General features: G+C 36.3%; 1 protein-coding gene across 1 annotated transcript in view; it reads left to right on the plus strand.

Moving 5' to 3' along the window:
* The window catches only part of PPFIA2 (PTPRF interacting protein alpha 2), a 340,732-nt gene that overhangs the window by 167,565 nt on the left and 149,977 nt on the right, over nt 1-23,190 (plus strand). The window contains exon 2 of the mRNA XM_074166889.1: nt 4,225-4,287. Within this exon, the coding sequence (XP_074022990.1) occupies nt 4,225-4,287 (63 nt within the window). The remainder of the gene's footprint in view (nt 1-4,224; nt 4,288-23,190) is intronic.

Here is a 23,190-nt window from a genome sequence, read left to right on the forward strand (position 1 = left end):
CTCAAACTCTGATCCGGTGATCACTGTTCCAAATCTTTATTTGCTATAATAATTTGCTCCTAAGTTCAATACATTTAAATCAATATTTATAGTGTAAATATAAGAGATTATTTTATCTATGGTGATTATCAGCATTCACATGTTGAAAGATTTTTTAAAATTATTAATAAAATAATTAGTTCAGTCACTGATACAGGTAAACAAATAAATATGAATCTTATCTCTTTTAAATGCTCATTTAATGATGTATTTTCTTACTTTTATTCATCATGTAACAGTACTGTGGGAGTATTACTATACAGACTGCAATGTCTGTCTTTCTACATATTAGGTTTTAAGGGCCAGGTCTTGCAAATTTTTACATGTAGATTTAACTGCTGAGATAAAGAGTTCTCTGTAGCTCAGTGGGAATACTCCCATGCACAAAGTATGTACAGGTCAATGTACATACCAGACCGGCTACTATTGATATAGACGGTTGTGGACAGCGTCCTTTGTTATCTTTTTTTACTTTTTTCCTGCAGTTTATCATCATAAAGCATATAATAATTATTAATTTATATATAGTGTGTGTACAGATATATATGTGGATGGATACAGGTGTGTGTGTGTATACGTACAATATAGAATCATAGAATTATAGAATGTTTTGGGTAGGAAGGTACCTATAAAGGTCATCTGGTCCAACTACCCCTGCAATGAACAGGGACATCTTCAACTAGACCAGGTTGTTCAGAGCCCCAGCCCACCTGATCTTGAATGTTTCCAGGGATGGGGCTTCTACAGCTTCTCTGGGTAACCTATTCCATTATTTCACCACCCTCATCATAAAAAAATTTCTTCCTTATATCTAGTCTGAATCTACCCTCTTTTAGTTTAAAATCATTACTCCTTGTCCTATCGCAACAGGTCCTACTAAAAAGTCTGTCCTCATCTTTCTTATGAGCCCCCTTTAAGTACTGAAAGGCCACAGTAAGGTCTCCTCAGAGCCTTCTCTTCTCCAGGCTAATCAGGCTTATATACTTCTTTGTATATATTGCATCTTATATATGCAAAATTATTCTATATGTGTACCATGCACAGATACACCAATTCTGCTAATACAAATGAGACTTCTTTTGATTTCCTTAACTTTAGAGTATGGACACTTTCAACACCGTTGAATTAAAAGCAGCAAGTTGATAATTTAGGACCATTCATTTACTGGAGATCATCTAGTCCATACATGGCTAACTTTATAGCTAGATCATCTATAAAGGGGTTCCAGGGTCCCATCTAGTCAAGTTTTGAAATGGTCTTCCATAAAGGAGAACATGTTGGTGGGATGTTATATAACAGTCACACACAAGCCTTTTGTATGTGGAAACCCAAAAAAGAGAGAAGGAGCGTGGAAACATTTCTGGGTCCATCATTTAGGATACAACTTGAGAATCTGTCCCTATGCATGTGGCTTATGGCAAATAGTAGCTGAAGTGCTCATCCCAGGCAAGAATATACGGCTGTTCTAGAGCTTTATTTTCAGAATTTTCTCTCCCTGTTGACCCTATTTTCTTCTCCAATAAATTTTAATCCTTATGTATTTTTTCAAAGAGGAAGACCAAACTGTAATAGAAAGTTCCATCAATATTAATTCTAATAGGTTATAGTTACTAGGGTACAAAGTGCTAAGTATATGCTATAATATTAGATACATTCCTGAATGGAATAAATATTTTATCCACATGCATGAGATGGGAAGTGCTGCATTATTTAGACTGCATAACTCATTCATGGATTTTGTATCTCAAATGACTGCCAGCAAAATCTTTGTGACAATACAATGTATTTCCCTTAACATGCATAGTTTGAAGGCAAACAATTTTAGAGTTAATGCACAAAATTTTTATTTTTTATTGAATATTTTCTTTCATTTCTCTTCTCTTACACATGACATTTTAGGTACTATGAGTCCAGATGGATAGGAAATTACCATGGCTATAAGGAAATAGCCTTACAGCATTGAATGGATCACTCATTTCCAATTATGTAAAGTTCCTCTTCGTAGGCCTGAAGAGTCAAAATACTAAACCTTAAACTTATCAGCTGCTAGAATTGAACACTGTTCATTTTATTCCTTTTATCAATAAAACTTTAATCACAGTTTTACAAGAGGGAAGAGGGGGGAAACTCTTTACAAGATAATTTGAAAATTAGGCTGAAGTTACTCAGAGATTATTGTTGTTAACAGTGATGGAAAGCAAAGATGAATTAGTTAACAGAGCTCAGATGCAGCAGTCAAAAGTATACAGTAGATCTACCTTTTCACACAAAAGTGCTATTATCAGAAAACATGATACATGAGACATGTAAATTAAAAAATGTGCAAAAATGTGGAAACTATTTACACATTTATAGAAGTGCATTTGTTTTGACCCCTTTTTAGTAATTGTGTATGTATAAACACTGAGATTAAATTTAATAATCATTGAACTATTATTAATCAAGATGTGTGAGACTGAAACAATGAATGGATAAAGTTTATAATGTGCTTGAATTTGTAATTCTTGTGCTGAGAGATTGTTTATTTAAAACAGTGTCATGCTGACATAATGTGGGCTTTTTCCTTACAAAATTCTGGAGTAACAGTGATGTTAAAAATCCACCTAAACTTTATACATGAATTGACTATGAAGTTGCTTTGCAAGGAAATGTTCTTTTCAAAAGTAGCTGCTTTATATGAAGTGAAATCTCCCTTAAAAACAATTAAAAACATTATAAAAATGTTTTCAAATATTTAAGGGTGTAAGTCTAAAGAAGGAAAATCTAACACAAGCAAGTTAAGAACTTGCCAGAGTATATGGAGAGTTTTGCTAAAAATTCAAGATTTAATCTTTTTGTTATTAATAGCATAATTCTCCTTTAAAACATTGAAAGTTTAAAACTATATCAAATATTTTAAAACTATTACAAATCACAATGTGAAGTTCATTGGCAATATGTAGTTTGTAGATGAACATGGATATATGTCTGTGGCTGTTATTAAGCATATTGATTATGTGCACATTTTTGTTTACTGCAAAAGTAAATCATATTATGTAGTCAGGCTTAACTTCCTCATAAACTATAATAGTAAAGTGATTTTAAAACACATCTTGCAATATGTTATATTTTACAAACTTTATATTTTGCTATTAGAAATACTTGAATCCAAAAATACTGTCTTTTTGTCAGTTCTGAATACCAGATTTACTGAATTGAGTTGGTAAATAGTCACTGGAATAAAGCTTAGGTCGATATTTACTTTGAGAGATGAAGAAGCTCAACTATAATTAGCATGAACATTGTATGTATTGTTACATATCCTCTAAACAATGAAAAGAAATTGTTTAGAGGTTTAATCTAGAACTGCTTGGTTGTTTTTTTTAAATGGCTGTCATGATAAAATGAATCAGAGGTTTAAATAGTACTTTGAGAACTTTTTTTTGAAAATTTCTGCTGTTATTTTCTTCTGAAGTAAATATTGAGATCTGAAGAAATGTCATCTGGTCAGAGTGCCTACTAGTCAGGGTCTTTCTAAAGAAGAATGATATACTTTGGGCTCTGCAAAAATAAATTAAGAAGTCATGAAAAAGGAGGAAAAATAGCATTCAGTGCTAAAATATATTCAGATAGCTGATGGGACTCCCAGATTTTTAACTGCACATCACTTTTTTCCTACTGTTTTTTCACTCTTATGATTGTTTGGTGCAACGGAGAAGTCTGAGACAGCATGAAAAATTTATTAATTTAATAGGTAAATTCTACATAATAATTTCATAGGTTTACTTTGATGTCTTTCTGTAAGGTGTTTTAATTGGCGGGAGAAGATCCTACTTTTTTCACACCTCACAAACAGGTAAACTTCTTGCTTTATGTAGAGACCTCAGGTTAAAGTTAGCCATGGAGCTATGATGATTTCTCCATAGTTACCTGACTGTTTGACAGTGCTTCAGAGTTCACTTCTGTGAATAAAGTACAGAACACCAAAGTGACTTAGTATTTGGTTGTTCTCAGTGCCTCACGAGCCAGGAGATGTAACAATACTTTCAATTTTTTTGTGTGAATTTCAGTTGAGCCGCATTTTTGTTCTCTTAGATCAGCTTGCTTGAATGATAATAACATTCATCTTGTTAACATGGTGTAATTTAAATTTACTGTACAAAATTCTGTTCCATTCAGCGGAATCTTTGTTGCCCCCTTTTTCAGATGACGGTTGCTGCTGGTACGAGCATTGAGAATAACATTCAAAGGACCATATCCTGCCCTAATGTATGTTCAAAATATCTTGGATTTTTGTGTAATTTAAATGAGAAGCCTCCTTATGTGAATTTGGTATTTTGTTGCCCACAGAAGCTTGTGCATCTTGAGGTTCCTTCACATTATATATTTCAGGGTCAATGAATATTGTACTACAAGTGAGGTCTCAGCCTATCAAAATTACTGAATTACTGTCATTTTTTTTCTATATGGTGCAGTTAAATAAAGACAGTGATAATATATTCACCGTTCCTTCTGCATATACCTTGCTTCCCACCCAGCTCAATGCTCCTGTCAGTTGAAATCAGTAAAATAGCAATAGGCAAAATGAGGAAAGCAGTGAGAGGCTATATTTATTCTACTTAACCTTGTTCTAAATTGGATTTTGATATGAAGATGTGTAATGCTAAATTTGGAAGGAAGGTAATTTCATTTTTCTTGGTTAAACAAATATATCCCATGACTTAAAATAGAAGCGAGGAGTTACTATTGCTTATGAAAGGTAAAATAAGAAATCTATTTTGTAACAAAAGAAACAAATTATTCACTTGTAGTATAATAGATCATTTATCTTTTATTAGTAAAACTATTCAGATAATGGAAAGTCATTGGGCCAAAATTGAACTCTTACACATTAATGGGAAACATTAATGAGAATTTGGGATGTACCCCTGAGAAAAAACTGGCTTTGCATTTTATAGAAGCTATTTTTAATCATGTAATGTGTGTAATAATTTCTTTTTCAGCTAAAGATTATCATATTTATAGGAGAACTGGCAGGAGGAGGTCTGTTTCCATCATGTTAAGTTCTTTTAAGATATAATAAATAATCAAAGTACAAGCACAATATAGTTAGAATAACTAATAACTAGGACAAGAAATACTGTCATTTAATATTGGCAAGAAGTTAGTTAAACCTCCCTACCTGGGAAAAAAAATCTGCATCTTAAAACAATCTTTTTTCCAGAAAGTTTATGCTCTTGAGGGAAAATAGAGAAATTATTTACACTGCATTCTTTGATGATACTGCATCTCATTATCTGAATCATTATGGATTTCTTAACACATTCCTTGAATGGATCTGTATAAGAAATTCTTGGCTATGATTTATACTGTTCGATTCCAGTTTCAGACGCTTCTAGGCAAAGAGAAAAAGCTTCCTCAATACATAATGTATTATTAATTTCCAATCTTCTGGATTTTCAACATGACTTTAACTTCTCCAAGGCAATTTAGTTTTTCAGTCTGCAAATAGTACCATTTTTAATGGAAGATAGTAATATGAAATATAATAATATGACAGAATTGACAAGCATGGAAAAATGCAGGATTTCAGATTTAATTATGGGGTCTTTCAGTTTGCTTTCTTTTCTTTGAAAAGTGAATTAAGACAGGTTCTAAATAGATGTTTTCTTAAAAGAATGAAATAAACCAACAACTCGGAGGTTGTCTTTTATTCTTTCGTTACCACTAAAATCAGTAAGCAATTAGTTAACTGCCACTGAACAAGAATATCCTTATTCTTGCCTTTAGCAATCACAAAAGATGTGAACTTCTTAATTATCCCCCATTTTTAATTTTGTTTGTTCTCTTTGGATGTCTGTTAGGATTTTTTTTTCTCCAAAAAAAAAAAGTAATCAACCTCCACAAGAAAGGGGATAAAATTTAGAATTCATTAAATGCTCTTTTAACTCCATCTCCTGATTTTCCTGTCTCAAGTTTAATGTTGAATTTAATGTTGTTGTCTCTGCTCTAGGGACAGTGGAGGCTAGAGTCAGTATCACCTCTTGGCTTTCTGAAGGTATCAGTCTTTCTCCATTGACTAAAAAGAGGCCCTAAAAGGCCATCTTGGCTGAGATACCTTGCTTATAGGTGATTAAAATTAAGTAATAAAAAGCCTGTCTTCCTAATTTAATATGAAGTTTAGGACAAGGATTACCTCACCAAACTGTAGCCTCCTAAAAGCCTGATGTTTAATTAAGCTATGATGTAACTGCTTTCAATTAGGAAAACGAGGTCTATGATTTGAACAATCATCCCCTCCTAAGATAGCTTGGATGGATTGTCACTGAGGGGTCTTTTTCTCTTAACTTAAGCAGTACGTAAGGCAAACAACTTATCCTAGACACTATAGACCATTGTCAAAGCTGAAACTTGGAAAAAAATATAATTCCTGAGTAGATAACAGTAAAAATCTTGCAATTTAGTTGAAGACTAAGCTTTAATATTTCCCTCTGAAATCTGTGCATGAACTAAAAAGAATTCTTAAATGGTCTTTAATAAAGAAGTTAGTTCCCAATCTAGATTTCACTTTTAGTGTTAATGCACTAAAAGTAAAAACTTTCGTATTTAAAACTGCTGTTTATTTCTCCCCAGGGGAAAATAACACAGTTCAGTCAGAAAGGATGTGAAACAAGCTCTTGACATTATTATTTACTTATACCCAAAGTCACTGTCAAGTCATCATGAAGCCTAACTTTAGAATCTCATTTTATAACTAGGTGCAACCAACTGAATTCTTAACTCTGAAGGCTCTTAACAAAGAGACATAGTATTGGTTGTGTTCAGACTTCCAAATAATTCTCAAAGAAAGGTTGTCTTATGCAGATGATTTTTTATACTTGAATTCCTCAAATTTCTTTTCAGTTTTATCAGATTTTTTAATTTATAATTAATAATGACAAAAAGTTCTGTTAGATACAAACGAATCCTGTTCAGAGACAGAATATGACCCTTACCAACATCTACACATCATCCAAATGAACAAAGTGTTCAGCAAGAGCGAAGAGGGGAAATCTGCACTTAACCTTTTACCCAGCATCTTGTGGGAAACAGAGGAAGGGAAGGCAGATCTGCAGATCTTCTCTCGGCATGAGATCTTCCTTGGGACACTGTAACAATCACAAAAGCAGATCCAGCTTCAGTTTAGAGAAATACTGTAACTTAAAAGAGTCATCTAAAACTTGAATAATTGCAAAGTGTTTTATTCATTCCTAAATGCTCTAGTTTCCTGAGAATTGGAAACTGTTTATGTATCCATTCGCTACTGAATAAAACCCGGCTCCTTAGACTTTTTCACAAGTATGCTTTTATATTATGACTGATTGTTCTTATGCTAATTAGAAAGAAATTGCTAAAGGAATAATTTAATGCACTTTGTAATGTATAAGAAAGAAAATTAATTAAATCATTTATTTTATTCCATTTAATTCCAAACCCACAATTACCTGTGTGAACCATAGTTTTAATAACTGACATTAAGGCTGTCGAATCTACAGCTTTAAATGTTTGAATGCATAGTAACTTTTCAATTATTGGGTTACATTATTCTGAAATGTTTTCTGCTTTCTTGTAATTACTGTGAATTGCACAACTTTGTCTTTCTGCTTTTTGTAAACGGGCTAGCTGTGGAGGATGCTCTCAGAAACATAAAATTTTCAGCCAGTATATAATGCACTGGTTCAGCATTTTAATCACATGGCATTAATTATACAGTTATGATTAATTATAAAACTCAGTTATTTAGTCAAAAAAGGCACAATACATTTGATTTGGCTTTTCTGGCTCTTAATCTCAGACCTAAAATATATTTCTAAAAGTACTCCTCTAGAAGCAGAGTTTGAGATGCTAAAACTGAACAGAAAACATAGAATAAATTCATTAGACATATACATACTAAAATATTTAAAAGACTGTATTAAGCCTGAATAACATCTCTTATTTTTATCAATAACAAATGTTTTTGTTTAAACATAAAGGGTGCATAGTACATTATATTGCTAATAAAAATATACTGCAAAGCTTGTAAAAAAAATGGAAATCAAGAAGAAACTGCAATGCATTATAAATTAGGAACTTCGATATTATGATAATTTTCAAGTTACAATTTTGTAGGCAGTTTCCCACAAATGAAAAAGTCTAATTTGCATGCTATTGCTCTGTGAAGTTTACACCTACACAGTCTTCATTATAGACCTCAATTTACCTTTATTCCCACATAAACGTTCTGTTTTCTATTTCTCATTATTATAAATAATAGGCAGAAGCTGAGTGAAGAAATTTATATTATATACAATAGTAATATGCTATTGTAATTTATTTCCTTCTCTTACATATTTTTTAGTGGGATAATAAGAGGCAACTAACTGCTAGGTTTGCTGTCTTTCATGCAAGATATCCCAAATCTTGACTGTAGCTATAAATATATATATGTATTATTTTTACAGATCAGTCTTCAAAGAACCACTACAATTGCTCTATACTTTGAAAACCCTGTTTCTTGATAAGCAGTAATTTCTGTAGATGTACTCTTAAAGTATACACGCTTTCTAATATGCCTGGGTGGACACTACTTATGGATAAAGAGTCATTTAGACAGAATTGTCTATCATACTTTGATATCTCTATGCCATTACGTGATGTCTAGAAACAGTGCAAGGTAATAGTCAGAACAAAGGCAAGACACTTTGTAGGCAGATCCAGTTGCTGAGGTTCCATGACCTTGAGCTTCTGCAAAATGGCAGTATAAATACTCCTTTTCTTTTACAGCTCTTTAAGGTCCACATTAAAAATGTAAACAGCAAGATAAAAAAAAATAAATGGTGGCAGGTATTAAACATGCTGTGTGTCCTTCATTCAGAACAGCAGAACTTATGTCTTTGGCTTTCTAAAGCAAAATTGCTCTATATAGTAAATGAAGACATACTTCACTGCATATAACTACAAAGAAAACTAATTATTTAATTTTAATCAAGTGCTAATCCAATGCATTTTGTTATTGCACCATCAGCTATTCAAGTACTCTTTCATGGAAAAGCCACATTTGTTCTGTCTAAAGGGATACATTCCTTCAGGAATTCTTCATACAGGTAGCCACAAATTTTAGAGTAATTACTTTGAAAATGCAGGGCTTTTAAAGTTCTAGCATATGTGATTCAGGCTGTTTTATTTGGGTAGATATTGTTATTAATTACATAGCTTAATGCGTATAAATTTTTAATATCAATGTTTTTATCATCTTATGGCTTTAAACAAGATATAGGGCACAGATATAGACATTTTCTACAGTAGTTCAGTAGGAAAACAGCAATTATATTTTATCAAATTTGGCTGTTATGCAGCATCTTATAAAACTGCTGTTTCTCATACATCAGCAATCTTAATTCTTTACACTATTTCAAAATGTGTTTTGGGAGGGTTACAATAAGGTGGGGAGAGAGAGAAATCTTTGGTAATATGCAGATACTTTAAAATATCGGTGTATTTATTTTTCTCCCAAATGAGAATGAAACTGTACTTCCTATGCTTTCCAGATACTTTTTTTTCTTCCTATCAAAGATTAAATCCTGCTTTTCATAGAATCATAGAATCATAGAATGGTTAGAGTTGGAAGGGACCTTAAAGATCATCAAGTTCCAACCCCCCTGCCATGGGCAGGGACACCTCCACTAGACCAGGTTGCTCAAAGCCCCATCCAGCCTGGCCTTAAACACTTCCAGGGATGGGGCATCCACAACTTCCCTGGGCAACCTCTTCCAGTGCTTCACCACCCTCACAGTAAAGAATTTCCTCCTAATATCTAATCTAAATCTCCCCTCTTCCAATTTAAAACCATTACCCCTTGTTCTGTCACTCCATCTCCTGACAAAGAGTCCCTCTCCGGCTCTCCTGTAGGCTCCCTTCAGATATTGGAAGGCTGCTATGAGGTCTCCCCGGAGCCTTCTCTTCTCCAGGCTGAACAACCCCAGCTCTCTCAGCCTGTCTTCATAGGGGAGGTTCTCCATCCCTCTGATCATGTTCGTGGCCCTCCGCTGGACCCATTCTAACAGGTCCATGTCCTTCCTGTGTTGAGGACTCCAGAGCTGGACACAGTATTCCAGGTGGGGTCTCACGACCGCAGAGTAGAGGGGTAGAATCACCTCCCGCGACCTGCTGACCACACTTCTCTTGATGCAGCTGAGGATGCAGTTGGGTTCTGGGCTGCCAGTGCACATTGACGGCTCTTGTTGAGCTTTTTCTCATAAGGTTGTTCCTGTGAATAAGCTGAGCATGTTTTTCCTCCTAAGTTTAAGCCAAATGTCTTTATTCTCAGGTAAGCTGAAGCAGAAATAATTTTTTCTATCCTGGGAACTTTTTTGAGATTGAGAGGAAAAAATAATCAGAACTACTACACATAGGAAAAAAAAGTCAGAAGCCTAACATAATTACAAACATCCAACCTGTCTCAGGTTGCTGTGGAAGCTCCCTGAGCTTTCAGCTCAACTCCACCTCTTTTGTAACCTTTATAGGATTCAAAGATTTCATAGAATCACAGAATGGTTTGGTTTGGAAAGGACCTTAAAAGATCATTGAGTTCCAACCCCCCTGCCATACCTTCCACTAGACCAGGTTGCTCAGAGCCCCATCCAGTCTGGCCTTGAACACTTCCAGGGAAGGGGCATCCACAACTTCTCTGGAACTGGGCAACCTGTCCCAGTGTCTCACCACCCTCACAGTAAAGAATTTCTTCCTGATATCTAATATAAATCTCCCCTCTTTCAGTTTAAAGCCATTACCCTTGTACTATCACTACATGTCCTTGTAAAAAGTCCCTCTCCAGCTTTCTTGTAGGCCCCCTTAAGGTACTGGAAGGCCACTATAACGTCTCCCTGGAGCCTTCTCTTTTCCAGGCTGAACAATCCCAACTCTCTCAGCCTGTCTTCATGGGAGCCAGCCCACTGATCCTCTGTGAGTCTCCTTTGGAGTCACTCCCTCTTGAAGCTACAAACCCATTTTATGTGGTCACCTGACACTTCCAAGTCTCAGACCCTCTTGGCACATGGATGTCTTATTTCTGCCCATTGAAGGAAAAAAATCATAGGGAGGTTTCCTTCCTCAAGCTTTTACTCAAACTCCATAGTTCAAAGTCCTCAGGAGTTACTTTATTAACAAATAGGCTTGCAAACAGAAAAGCAATTTCAGTTCATTCTCACTGCCAATGACTGTGCAGTCCTATATTTTGAGCGTTACAATGATTTTTTGGTGCTCATCTCCCATTTCCCTGCCACAAGGCCAGCAAATCTCACTGTGCAGCTCAGCATTTCTGCCTCTGCTCCAGACCTCATGACAGGCAATTAGCTGGCAGATCCGTGGCCTGGCCAGCTCTGCCAAGTGTGTTAAACCCTAAAGTAGAAAGAGATAGCAGCAGTACACTGCAATTGAGTAGATGTATCACTGGCAAATGTATGTCTTAGCAACAGCATGGTGTCCTCGTCCTCTGGTATGTGACTGTGCATGCATGGTAATACTGTTACGTGCACAGCATTGGTGTCCCAGCATAGCTTTGCAAGCACTCCAAGACTTTTCCATGCCAGTTAGACTGACACAGTCTCAATGTGTTGATTCCACTCATTTGAGAGACTGAAAATTGCAAAATGGAAGTCAGGAATTCGGAATTGTAAAAGTGTTAGCAAGGGGTTTGCAAGGAACAATGCTCAGATGATACCTAAGTGGTTCCACACCCTTTTGGTTTTAACTTTTATATATACACCGGGAATGGACACAGTACCACATGATTAGCTCTGTTTTACTACAGCATACCAATTTATAGGTGCTTATCTGTTGCATCCTGGGAGAGGAAGCAACTTTAAAATCAGTACATCAATATAATGATGAAGAATATTATATGAAAAAGTCTTGCCTGGGTTCACAGAAACTAGATGTTACTAGACAGCTTTACTAAGCAGATCCACTGCAGTGAAATACCCAGGACCCTTAAGTTACGCATTCCTCTCTCTGTGGCCTACTGAGAAGCTTAATTGTTGTTGACTTTGGCCAACAGCCAGATGCCCACCCAGCTGCTGCCTCATTCCCTCTCTTTAACAGGACAAGGGAAGAAAATAGGATGAGAAAGCTCATAGGTCAAGATGAAGATGGGGAGATCACATACCAGTTACCACATGGGCAAAACATGCCAATTAAAATAGATTTGGGCATTGAGAAACAAAGACAAAAAATTAAAATAACACCTCCCACATAACCCCACATTTTTTCCCAGGCTCAACTTCACCCTTTCCCTCCCAGTTCCTCCAACCCCCACTCTGAGCAGCACAGGGGGATAGGGAGTGGGGGTTGGGGTCAGTCCACCACAGCTCCTCTGTGCTGCTCCTTCTTCAGGCTTTTCTCTGCTGTGGCATGGAGTCCTCCATGGGCTGCAGTGTGGAAATCTGCTACTGTGCCTGGAGCAACTCCTCTTCCTCTTCCTTCTCTGATCTTGGTGTCCATGCTGTGTTTTCTCACTCCCTTTTTCTTTCCCTCCTCCTTTGCCCCGGGGCCTTTTTTTACCCTTTCTTACATATGTTTTAACCAGAGGCGCCACCAACATGTCTGGGGGGCTTAGCTCTGCCATGCAGGGGGTCAGTTGGAACCGGCTGGAACTGGCTGTGTCCACCATGGGAGAGCCCTGGGCACTCCTCACAGAGGCCCTTGCAGCCCCCCCATTGCCAACACCTGTGCACCTGCACCCCATGCACTTGTGTGAGCTCTGAGCATGTCTCACATGCACAAATCTACAAACAGGGATGAGTGCTGTGCTTGTCCATCTAGTAACTGAGATGAAAATGTCCGGCTTTCAGATTTCTCTGTGAGCTACCATCTGCAAGAGCAAATAAAGAAAAATCCATCACCAGGGGCTTTCTCTGTCTTCAGTTCATGCCACATATCAAACCAGCTTCCATGTGCTTTCAATAGAGGAGCTGAAAATAACAGAAGCACTTACCTAGTGTTTTCCATTTCCATCTAGATTTTTCCATTGGGGGCTTTGGGGTTTCCCCCACCCTGCTTCTGAGACATATCTTAAGTAAGGAGATTTTCAAGCCACAGAAGGAAGATCTAGATTTGGAAAGAACTGTGCTTTGCCTGACTTTTAAAGGAAATCTATGCATATAAAGATATCCTTTAGGGAGAAGAGCTGTTTTTCATTGGTTTCTTAACTTTTTGCCTCTGTATTATTACTGAAAAAATCTGTCCTGTCACCAGAAAATAGATTGGCGGAAATCATTCCATGGCAGAGATTTAATGCATAGGAAAAAAAAATAATTAGATAACAGTGGTGCTCCTAGATACTTTCATTTACTACTCTTCTGGAATTTGCATTTGTGTTGGGAAACAGAGATATAGAAGAGCCACCAGCTGATAATGACTTAGAAATAACTCATTTGGCAAAGGCCAATTGGCAAATTTCTTTGCAAGAATAAAAGAACGCCATCCATCCCTTTGCTGTACTCTGGTCCAAATGTTACTGCTGACACTTTCCTGAATGCTTTTTGTGCTGAGTTAAGAGGTCTGGAAATGGAGCTTGACTCTTTGCTGGAGCCATTAGCAGGCTAAGTCATCATCCCCTTCTGATAATGTAATCTCAGTTTCATTCAGTTTCAAGGAGCTGTATTCACTTTGACACCATCATGATTCAAAACAAAGTTTACATCCCAGCATTCTTACTGGTCTGTACAAAAAAATAAACCAAACATAAAGCCAGCAAAAGTCAAAACTATCCCCCAACCAATGAAACATTGGGAGACACTGTCTTCGAAAGATGACTAGTGTGCTTCTTGGCAAATATGAGCCTAAATGGATTTAGAAAATCCTTTTAAATTTTTATTTATTTTATTTATTTGTCCTTGCCACATGGCTGTCAAGTACTTAGTTAGCATTACAATGTAACATCATTTTTAATCTTTTCAAGGCATGGATAATTGCCACTACTATGATCAGTGGAAGTCTGTGATGAAATGCTCGCTGAATGTTGTCTCAGACTAGGATTTAGGTTACTTGGGATATCTAGCAGTTTCTTAGTCATAATCTCCGTTGCTTGTTTTAAATACTGTGTGTTTGTATGCTGATATTTCAATTAAATGGAAGTATTTGACTAAACATCTTCAGCTCTAATTTTAGTAGAAAAGAATAAACTCTGATTACTTGTAACTTAATTGGTGCATCAAATCATGGACTTGCTTTTCTGCAACCAGTAACACTACTCTTTCTTGCTTTGGTCATATGTAAATTTTTATAGCTACTAAAGATGTTGACTGACTCCTGACAGTTTAAATGCTTGATTATTGTGAAAAGAACATTATTCAACATTTAGAATACTTTTTGATCTCCTAAAAGATGAAACCTCCGCAAATAGCAGGCCACGTGACTTTCAGTGTGTCTGAAAACAGGTTCACATATTTATGTTCTTCACTTTTTCTGCACTACAGATTTGGAAAGTTGTACTAAGTTAGGTGCTACTCTGGGTAAGTGAGTGAGGAGGGGTTTAAGAACATGAGTTTCTGGAGTTAGGGCCAGGACCTATGAAAAAGCAATCAGCTCAGATTCAGTTTATTTTTATGTTTAGATCTCAAGGAATCCTTCAATTAAACTAAGTCATGAAAACTTGAAATTCCTTATTTTCATGGGGTTTTAATTGACAACAGTAACAACTTACATTTTTTTCTTCCTTCTGATGATATTGAAATAGTTGATGGCAAAGAATACCACTTTATAAAGCAATCAGATGTTTTTTCATGATAATATTATAATATGCAAAAATGTACAAAATACACTTCAGGTGTTTGATGGGCCATTGTGTCCACCCTGTGGTTTTTGTTTGTTGCCCATGGCTGTGATCAGAGCCCATTGCTGTTCCTGCCTGCCCTGCCTGCTGGGGTGTTGCTCAGCCCAGCAACAACGGTTGCAGATATAAACCACTCTGATTTACATGGGAATGTGCCTGGGGCACATCCAGCCCCGCGACTGGAAAGAGTATCTTTTCCTCAACATAGGTATAGCTGAGGTGAATATGCTGCCAGGCAAATTTGATTTAAAATGGAATCAGTTTCTAAAACCATTTAAAAATTGTTTCTAAAAATGTAGCTAAAACCTATGAAATGCATCTAAATTCCTCAGAAGGTGGTAAGAGGGATTGTATGTCTGTATGTGATCATGAGACAAATCAGTTGCTTTAGTGGCTTAAAATGATGGTCCTTCAACATAAATCCCATAATGCAAAATTTCCAACATTTAAAATGTCAGTAGCTGCAGGTATTGTTGTTGCTAGCTGTAATAGCACAAGCGTAGAGTTGGAGAATAACATGTCAGTTTTGAGGACAACATAACCCCCACAGATGTTCAGAAAACTGCACTTGAGCTTTGCTCCTATGGTTAGTATTTTGAGCTAGCCACAGAATTAAAATTAAAATCACCGTAGAATCTAAACCAAAGACATTTGATGGATTATATAATCAGATTACAGCTAGGATTTGAGTACTGCTAATAGTTAATCTTGACTGATGCTAAAATGTAGGTTTGGTGTTGGAGTCTCCTGGTCTGTCTTGCTTTTGGTGTATAGTTTTTGCTTAATGAACCTGAGAGCCTTTCTGTCTTGCTGCTGTGATGCGTTTGCTGGAACCAAGGGGAGGCAGAGGAGGAAGCTCTCCCATGCAAAGGGGGAAAATCCTGAACTATAAAGAAATAAGGATTAGATTGTAAAGGGCAGCCAAGGACTGGAAGGGGAAAAATAATGATGAATTAATAAGCATGGAGTCTGGAAGCAGGTGGAGGAACAGAGACACCGGTGGGAACAGGGGTTGGTGGCTGTGGGGGAGGGACATGAACTGAGACAAATGAGAAGTAAGAGTGGAGAAGGAAGTTTTCAATGACAGGCTTCCCAACTAAAAAAGCAGATCATTGAAGTGAACACTGTTCATGGAAATGTATCAGGTTTTATCGGGAAGGTGTACCAGATCTAGAGACTAAGGGAATGTGAAAATGTGACAGAGGTGCTCCCTGAGAAGGTATCCTGAGTTCCAAAAAACAAAACTGGGAATGACGGCATAATAGAGGCTTGTGTGCATGAGGCACTTCTGTAGACAGCCATAATCCTGGTACTGGCACCTAAATAACACTCTTGCACTCTTCTAATATAGCCCTTTTACTGCAATTACATAAAAATATATTACATTTTGAGTGGTGAGATAGAAATTTTGTTGTAATTGTTTCCCCAGCCAATACTTCTGGTTTGTTAAATTGCTAATAGTTGTCTGCTAAGAAGAAACAAACATGCCCCAAGAAAGAAAAGGAATTATTTTAAAGGTCAGTATTACTTAAGCACTTGTTTCATGCTTACAGCAGATTGCAGTTAGAAATAATTGGAAAGCATACTGATATTGCAAGTGACGGATCAGAGGAAAAAGCTTACACCAAAGATTATGTTTTGAATTTCCTCAGTGCCTCAAGGAAGTCATTGGCTTGGAAATGCATAAATGCTTTATACAATAATGATTGAATATAATACTAAGGCAAGGATTAAACTTGATTTCTGTTTCCCAAAGGAAATGCCAGGGAAAAAAAATGTGTACTAAACTGTATATCTCAAATATAGCATGTTTATTTACTTATCTGAGGAGCCATCATGACAGACCGTTAAAAGAAATTCATTAAGAGAAACTTCTTCCAGTGTTACATTTAAGTTCTAATGCTGCTGCAGTGTGAATTAGTTAATGTTTGCAAAAAGATAAAAGTGTGAATATGATCCTTCTGTAGAGTTTGAATTTTACCTGGCCTTTGAATTGCACTATTATTTTTTCATTCGTTCAAAAAGAAACCTTACAAAGATAATTCTAGAAAGGTATCCTGTGATCTGCTAAACACGTTAAACTTTCTCTCTCTTAAACATATACTTTTTCTATATGAATAGATTATTCCCCAGAAAGATAATGAACAAATATTACTGCCATGAATTTGTGATTTTGATGCATATCGACTGACATCTTGGCTTTGTTTTTCTTGCAGTCAGACTTAATTCAAATTTTATACAGATGGAAAAAGAATCCTTTTCAGATCTTAGTTCTAAAAGCTTTTCAGGATTAGTCTGATTCTGTCTAAATTTCTGTTCTGAGGGCAGTGTGAGCATAATTCTGAAAACTGGATAGTGAGAAATCATAACAAATTTTACACGAAGTGAATAGTTTTTCCATTTTTATAAATACTAGTTTTATTTTGTATAAAACAAAAAGTAAAATGGGTTATTCTGGCTTCTCTATGATCACATCCTCCAGCCGAAGATGAAAAACTCAATTAATTTTTTCATGATTTCAACAAGTACTGCATTTGAGGAATAGATTAATTTTGAGATAACTAAGAAATAATCAGTTGAAGATACTTTGAGGCATGTATGCCCAGTTAGATTTAGGTGTGAAACATGTGCTGGGAGGCTCGTTTCCTCTTGTAAGTCAACATCTTCTTGTCATGGGCTCATTGTCTGCCTTTCTTTGAAGGGTATGATCCCTACCAGGGAGAGGGGGAAAGAGAGCAAGAATGTATTTGGTTGCAAGGTTACAAGAATATAATCAGAACTTTTCCACTTTGCAAAATTATCAGAGAAATAAAAATAGCTCCTGTGTATTGTGAAAAAAGCCTTACTGAATTTCCAAAGTGATAGAAGTACCTCTTAAAATGGTCTATTTTTTCTGGTGAATTGAATAAGTACTTTACTATTGACTTCAATATATTTTGCTCATTTTCATCAGATAAAAATTTGGCGCTTTGTCTCTTTGATCTACTATTTTTGCTGAAACAAAATAATTAGAAAATTGCTGAAATAGTATTAGCTCAAGCTAATAATCTATTTCTTCTTGCAGTCATGCAAAAGGAGTTTTATATTTCCATTAAGTTTCAAAAGGGGTTTTGCAGGTTTTTTTCAGGCAAGTATCATTATTGAAGCTTTATTAGGAACTGTTAACTTCTAATTAGTTTTCTTTTTCAAATATCATCCTCAAATTTGATAATGCATTTTTATGGGTTCCATAAACAGCGTCTTTGTCATTTCTCTTAAAGCAGATGAAAATACATACTGAACTAACCACTTCTTCAGCTCAATTGATTTTAAAATATTGGATAGGCATCAATATTTATCTTGAAAAGGAATCAATTTTGATTTATAACTATATTCTTAAACAAAATCTTTGAAAAGATGCAGTTTCTCAAGATGTATTGTTTGCAATTATATCTAGTTAATCAATATGTGATTTACGTCCCTGGTTATTAAAAAGAATATGCTTTGTCATAAATTACATGGACTGTAGCTGAAAAGTTTTGACATGAGGCTATGCTGCCACAGTGGTAGCATTTCCTCATTTGTATTTTCTCACATGTTTACACCTGTTTTAACTCAGAACCCAAATCCAAAAGAAGTTGATAAAAGCAGACGAAGGGTACAAATAGGACTAAGATGTCACAGTATGTTTAATATTTCTAAATTGAGATATAAAATGTGATCTATACCACATAGCCTGCATAAAACTGCATTTTGCAGTCACAATTAGTCCATAGTAGGTCCATTTTTGATCCAGGAGGCCGGAAAAGACTGGATATGATAGTAAGTTTCAGTCCTGTGAATTACACGGTCACCAGAAAGAAGCATACTGCTCACACACGGGAAAAAACCATGTGCTTCCTAGATACTGTTTTACAGTTTTCTTCCATAGGACAGTCTGGTCTTATGTCCTCCTGCCCACAAACAGCATAACATTCCTGTTAATTTTCTGTCCTTACATCCCTTTGAGGACAAGTCTGAGCTGCTACAGTGGTACACTTTGAAGATCTCGTTTAAGCTCCAACTCCAGGACCAGTGGTCCAGGGGGCAACCTGGGGGCAGTCTTAGCATGCAATAGGCTTAGTTTCTTCTGCAAAGAAAATATGCCTTGCAGGAGAAGGAGACGGGTATTCAGGGACCATCTTATGGTTTAATTCCTTTTTGGTAACAATAAATGTGTGACCTGTATCTATATATTTTAGCTAGTCAAAAAGCCTCCAAAGGTATCCCAGATGGCATGTCATCCTCTCCACTTCTTGCTTTTTTGTACTCTCATTTGACAAAAAATATGACATTTTTGTGGTTATTTATGTATTAGTGTGTCTAAGGAACAAAAAGATTTTGTGCAGGGTCCCATGGAAAATTACATTTTTATGAAGATCTGACCTCTAGCGAACTGTGTGCTTTTATTCTTCACTCTAGAGCTACACCTGAGGATGAGGTCTTCTTCAGACTGTGTCTCTGTCACAGCTTGTGATATCATGCACTCTCCAGCTGTCAGCAGAGGAAATGGTGTTGTTCTGATTGTATAAATTATTTGGCCTGAACAGAAGAATCTTCCGACAATCAGGACTAGAAAGGAGAGTGAAGGGGCAATGCTATGGCAAACACTCTTAGGAACTCCTAGCACAGTCAGGGAGTCAGGGACTGGAAGCCGCTGCAGGACATCTTGAGTCTTAAATCTCAACCAGATGCTACAACAGCCATCTGCAGATTATTTTTCATTCTCTCAGCCCTGTGGACAGCTCATGATGCAATCTGGGCATTGCAGGCTCTGGAGGCAGACACCTCTGTACCTAGCATAAATGTATACTGCTGCCTGTCCCAGAAGGCACCTGAAGGGAAAGGAAGCACAGAACAGTTTTTTCTTGTTGTTCTGTCCTTTAATTTTCTGTCCTTAGGTGCAAGGATCTCCTAGTCTTTGTTTAATCTGTCTCCAGGAATACTGCAGTACTGAAAGATAGCCCTGACTCTAAGCTATTGCTACACCATGGAGATTCCATGTGGCTGGAGGTGATTGTCCGTAGCTGTAAGCTCCTAGAACAGTCCCAGCACAATTTATCCCCAGGACAACTAGCTCTCACCCAAAGCAGTTCCCAGGTTTGGCTGGGGAGATGTCATGAGCCAGAGATAGTAAGCCACTGAGCAGTTACCCTGTTTTAAAGGCTGAGGAAGTATAATTAGCATAGGTTTGGCCAGAGTATGTAATTTTGCCTTTACCCTTGAAGTGTATCAAGTTTCCACTTGCAGCTTTTGGTGGGCTATAGAAGAATGTACTGCTGATGCCTACCCTTCATAAATACAAACAGGCATGGTTAGTTCTCATGCCTGTCAGAAAGGTCATCTGCCTCACAATAAAATACTTGTTCTTATATTTTTCACTGTTATTTTTATATACTATACTTTTACTTAAATGTTACACATATTTTTAATTAATTATTATGTCATTCCTTATAGAAGATTACTGAAATCTGGAGTTTACTCTGTCTTGTTGAATTTCTTATCTGGGATTCATTTGGTATATTTTTTTCACTTATAACACTGTTAGCTACTGTTTACATATTTTGCTTTTAATTCCCATCAGTTTCTGTTATTGTTCATACTTATGCCATTATTTTGTTTGTTTGCTTTCCTACTCAAAATTTAATACACTTTTCAAAGCTGCTTCCTTTTGTTGAAAAGAAGACTTTACTGTTAATCAGGAAAAAGAGGAATGTATTTCCTGTGTTTACACTTACAATGTTATTTTGAAATAAAGATGAGAAAGAGAATGGAAATGAGAGTTCCCACTGAAAAGTGAGCTGTGTCAAAAGGTAGGGTGGCCCATGTTGCTGGCTCACAACTCTGTAAAGAAAGAGTTAGCAATCAAAGCACTGAAGGAGAGCACACACAATACAGATCCATGAAGCTCTAGATTCTACTGTATAAAAGGGTATAATTCAGCTCTCCCCTGGGATTACTGTTTGTTTGTCAGCCCAGGTGGCTGTGATGTTGATCTTTTCTTGTTACTGTTCATTTATCAGGAAAATTGATTATGCAGTATGTAGCTGAAGCCAATTATATGTCATGTTGTCACATTGTCTCTGACTTGTCCCTTGCAATTCACTGCCTCTTTTTTTATACTTAGACTGTAAGTTCTTTCGGAGAGAAACCCTATCTTTCTCTGCTTTCATACCACTCAGTATGATGAAATACTAGGCCTTGGAGTAGGGTTATATATATTTTTTATATATATATAGTATATATATTATATAATATGAAATAAATTTGTTGTGTGTGTAGAGTGTTATAGCTTAAGGACTGAAGGGAAAGTTATATTACTTTCACTTGGATCGGCCAGAGGTGATGTCCAATATGTTTGACCTTAATGAGAAAGTGTTTGCAAGTATTGTAGTGCTGGTAGCAAAAATTTCCAAAGCTATGTATGCATGGGATGATATATTTGGGTTTTTTAATATTTTCAAATGACATAAAAACACCAGCTTCCTTTGTCAAGTTTTGATAGTTTAGTTTTTGTCCCTTCAAAAGAAGTTTACTGGTTTAGACTTCTAAGCCTGACTGACTTCTGAGAGAGACATCTGAAGTAAGACTCCTAAGTCAGGATAGAGGAATCCCAACTATAGGAATCGATGACTCCATCCTCGAGGAGGAATCCATCCATTAGATTTAGGTATCAAGATGCGGATTACTTTTTGGAATTAAAATTTCCAAAATATTAAGGCATTCTTGGGATCTAGTTTAGCAAAATTTACTGTGAAGGGCTAACTTTCTAATGTGGATGGCCTTACCATATTAACAGATCTGATGGAGGGCATGGCTGATGATGCTCATCTCTCATCTGAGTCCCACTATGATTTTTTTTCTTGATTGAAAATAGTGCAGTAGGTGCTAGAGGCATTGCCATCTGGTACTTTTAAGCCGTGGGGAATCATTTTTGACATTACTGCTACCATAGAAACATATTTCAACTCAACAGAAATTCAATTCATGGAAAAAGCTTTTGAGTCTGAATCATTCATACGTTGTTACTCCTAAGAGGTTTGCCAATGCAGTTGAGACTTCTGGAAACATTTTGCAGTCCCTCAGAGCAGTAGTTTTATTCAGATTCCTTGAAACTCTGATTGTATCCACAATGTGGTTCTGTGGTCTGTCCTTTTAGTGGAGCCCCACCATAAACTAATGTTCTCCACACGTGCCTACATAATATCATCAGTTTCTAAAGTAGTGAAGAAATCTGAGAGAGCTATTGAATTTCTACTGATGAGTTTTCAGAATGTCAGAGACCAATACTCTCTGATCGTGTTCTTTTACATATTACATATGAGGAAGGCTTAATGTTAAATACCAAATTTTCTTGTTTGAATATATTTGACATTACCCTGGCTTTTGATTTAGAAAAGTGATACTGCAATATTCTGAAATCACAACACAAGCACAATATAACAATCACACTATACAGTGCAATCACATAATGAATGTAATTCCCATTACTGTTCTCTATATGCTGTCATGGTACTGGTCATTCCTAGGTGCTGGAAAGGAATAGGTAGGTTGAAGCCAGCTCAAACCTGTTGCTCTCCCAAAGCCAATTTTGCTGTATTTATATTTATACTCTTTGTTGGGCTGAGCCACATATACAGTCTGTCTGGCTCCGGAAGTTACTGCTTTCTATTCTAATCCACTGATTTTTTTTAGAGAAGTCCGTTTACATAACCAATTGACCCACTCAACTGATACAGCCATTTATCTACAATAAAGGCCACTGGCCAGTCTCCTCAGTGTTGACATAAGTTCAGCTTCCTTTATGATAGCTGTGACCACTTCCAACACTCTTTTCTGAGCTTCATGAGCACATCATCCTTGTCTATTCTCTGAGCTTTATTTCATTGTAAGGATTCATTGTTTGATCACACGGAATCAGCAATATCGCAAATTGCAGCAAATATTCTTGCAAGAACAAAAAGAACATGTTAAGCGGTTTGTGTGTGCCCTCCCTCTTTCCTTAACGTGTCCAAATGACCACATTCAGATAATAAAGCTGAGGTTTGTCAAATTCACCCTTTTGGTCAAGTCTTCTTGAATACAGAAATCCTAATATGGAAATTTCATCAATAGACAAACAGAAACATGGTACTGCACATAGGAAAGGTGAAGAAGACATCAGTCATATGAATAATTCTTTTTATTACAGAATTAATTCTCTGATGCCAAAACAAAGATTTGTTTTTAAATGTTCTATAAAGATATCTATGAAATAATATCCAGTTATTACAGAGAAGGCTTTTAGAGAATAATGTAAAAGA

The sequence above is a fragment of the Numenius arquata genome, chromosome 2, assembly GCF_964106895.1.
Source record: "Numenius arquata chromosome 2, bNumArq3.hap1.1, whole genome shotgun sequence".
NCBI classification, from domain to species: Eukaryota; Metazoa; Chordata; class Aves; order Charadriiformes; family Scolopacidae; genus Numenius; species Numenius arquata.